Genomic DNA, 1484 nt, shown 5'->3' on the forward strand with positions numbered 1-1484 from the left:
GCAGCCCGCCGCCACCTCAACCCGTCCCACCGACCCCATCACCCCCACCACGGCCATTCGCACCCCCACCCCCACCACCCCCACCCCCTAGCACGGGTAGACCACCCCCATCGCCCCCATCTATGCCATTCCCGCCAAACCCCCAGTTCCCCATTCCATCACCACCGCCATCTCCACCACCGCCATCTCCACCACCACCGCCATCTCCACCACCACCGCCATCTCCACCACCGCCACCACCGCCATCTCCAACCCCACCATCTTCATCCCCACTGCCCGCCGCAACTTCACCGCTGCCACCCTCCTCTCCACAGCCTGTCAATGCAAGTCCCCGACCACTATCTCAACCTCCGCCACCACCACCAAGTCCGCCTCCCAAGGCCCCGTCTCCGCACCCGCCGGCTCCGAAGAACCCCAAGCCCCCAAAAGTACCAAGCTCCCCCAAAGCTCCCAAAGCGCCCAGCTCACCAAAAGCGCCCAAGCCCCCCAAGGTTCCCAAGGCACCGCAGCCCTCTCCGCCACCCCCTCTCGGTGGGGACAACAACTTCCTTGTGGTTAATTTCCCCTTCTTCGCGTCCTGCAGTGTCCGTGACACTTACCTGCGGCCACCGTACCAAGTAGTATCGCCAACAGGACCCCTGAACGCCACCGCCACTCATGCCACCTACTGCTTCCGCCTCATAGCCACAACGCAGGGAGCGAATAGCAGCTCCTGTACGGGAATGAAGATCAACAGACTTGAGTTCATCGTCAGTAAGTTGACAGGACCGCGTGTTGTGTAGTGCGGGGTGATGACCTGCAGGGTTGGCGCGGATTAGCATACATACATACATACATACATATTTTTTGTCGAAAACCCAGCGCTGGACTCCACAGCGGGGGAGGATGGGCGGAGGGGAGATGGCCCCATAGCAGAAATGCTCCGCACAGCTGGGCCAGCCATGATGGATAGTCACCGTCAGCTTCATCCCCTGCGCCATGACTACACCCACCTCTACCGAGCGCCCCGCCCAGGAGGCTCCCGACTGGATCGCATTTATGTGAATCAAGCCGTGATGCCGTATGTTGCTCGCACGGAGATTATCCAGCACACCCCCTCAGATCACCAGCCGATGGTCCTACACCTGCTGCCTAGCCGGGTTGAACAGAGGGGCCCGGGCATTCGCCGGGTGCGCATGGCCTTTACAGCGCATGAAGACCTGGCCACGAGCCTGGAGGCCTGGATTACCGACCAGTGTGCCGCGGCCCCATCTGTGGAGGACAATCCTGCTGGCCTGATCGAGTGGTGGCCTGCCTTCAAACGCCGCCTCGCTACTCGTGCACATCAGCTCAACAAAACAGCGCAACATCGCAGGCTGCGCCCAGGAGCCCGTGTACAAGCAGCCCTACCAGCAGTCCAGCAGGCCCGACAAAGGGTCGACACAGAACCCGGAGCACAGCAGCCCTTACAGCAACTGGTGGACGCACAGGCGGCACTAGCACGG

At 62.0% G+C, this 1484-nt stretch overlaps 1 protein-coding gene across 1 annotated transcript in view; it reads left to right on the top strand.

Annotated features, from left to right (window-relative positions):
* VOLCADRAFT_89855 (uncharacterized protein) overlaps positions 1-1278 on the top strand; it is a gene marked incomplete at both ends in the record, with an annotated part of 2520 nt that extends 1242 nt beyond the window's left edge. The window contains 4 exons of the mRNA XM_002949372.1: positions 315-531; positions 584-753; positions 1136-1169; positions 1260-1278. Coding sequence (XP_002949418.1) covers positions 315-531; positions 584-753; positions 1136-1169; positions 1260-1278 — 440 coding nt within the window. The remainder of the gene's footprint in view (positions 1-314; positions 532-583; positions 754-1135; positions 1170-1259) is intronic.
* Positions 1279-1484: the final 206 nt, after the last annotated feature.

The sequence above is a fragment of the Volvox carteri genome (assembly GCF_000143455.1).
Source record: "Volvox carteri f. nagariensis unplaced genomic scaffold VOLCAscaffold_14, whole genome shotgun sequence".
NCBI classification, from domain to species: domain Eukaryota; kingdom Viridiplantae; phylum Chlorophyta; class Chlorophyceae; order Chlamydomonadales; family Volvocaceae; genus Volvox; species Volvox carteri.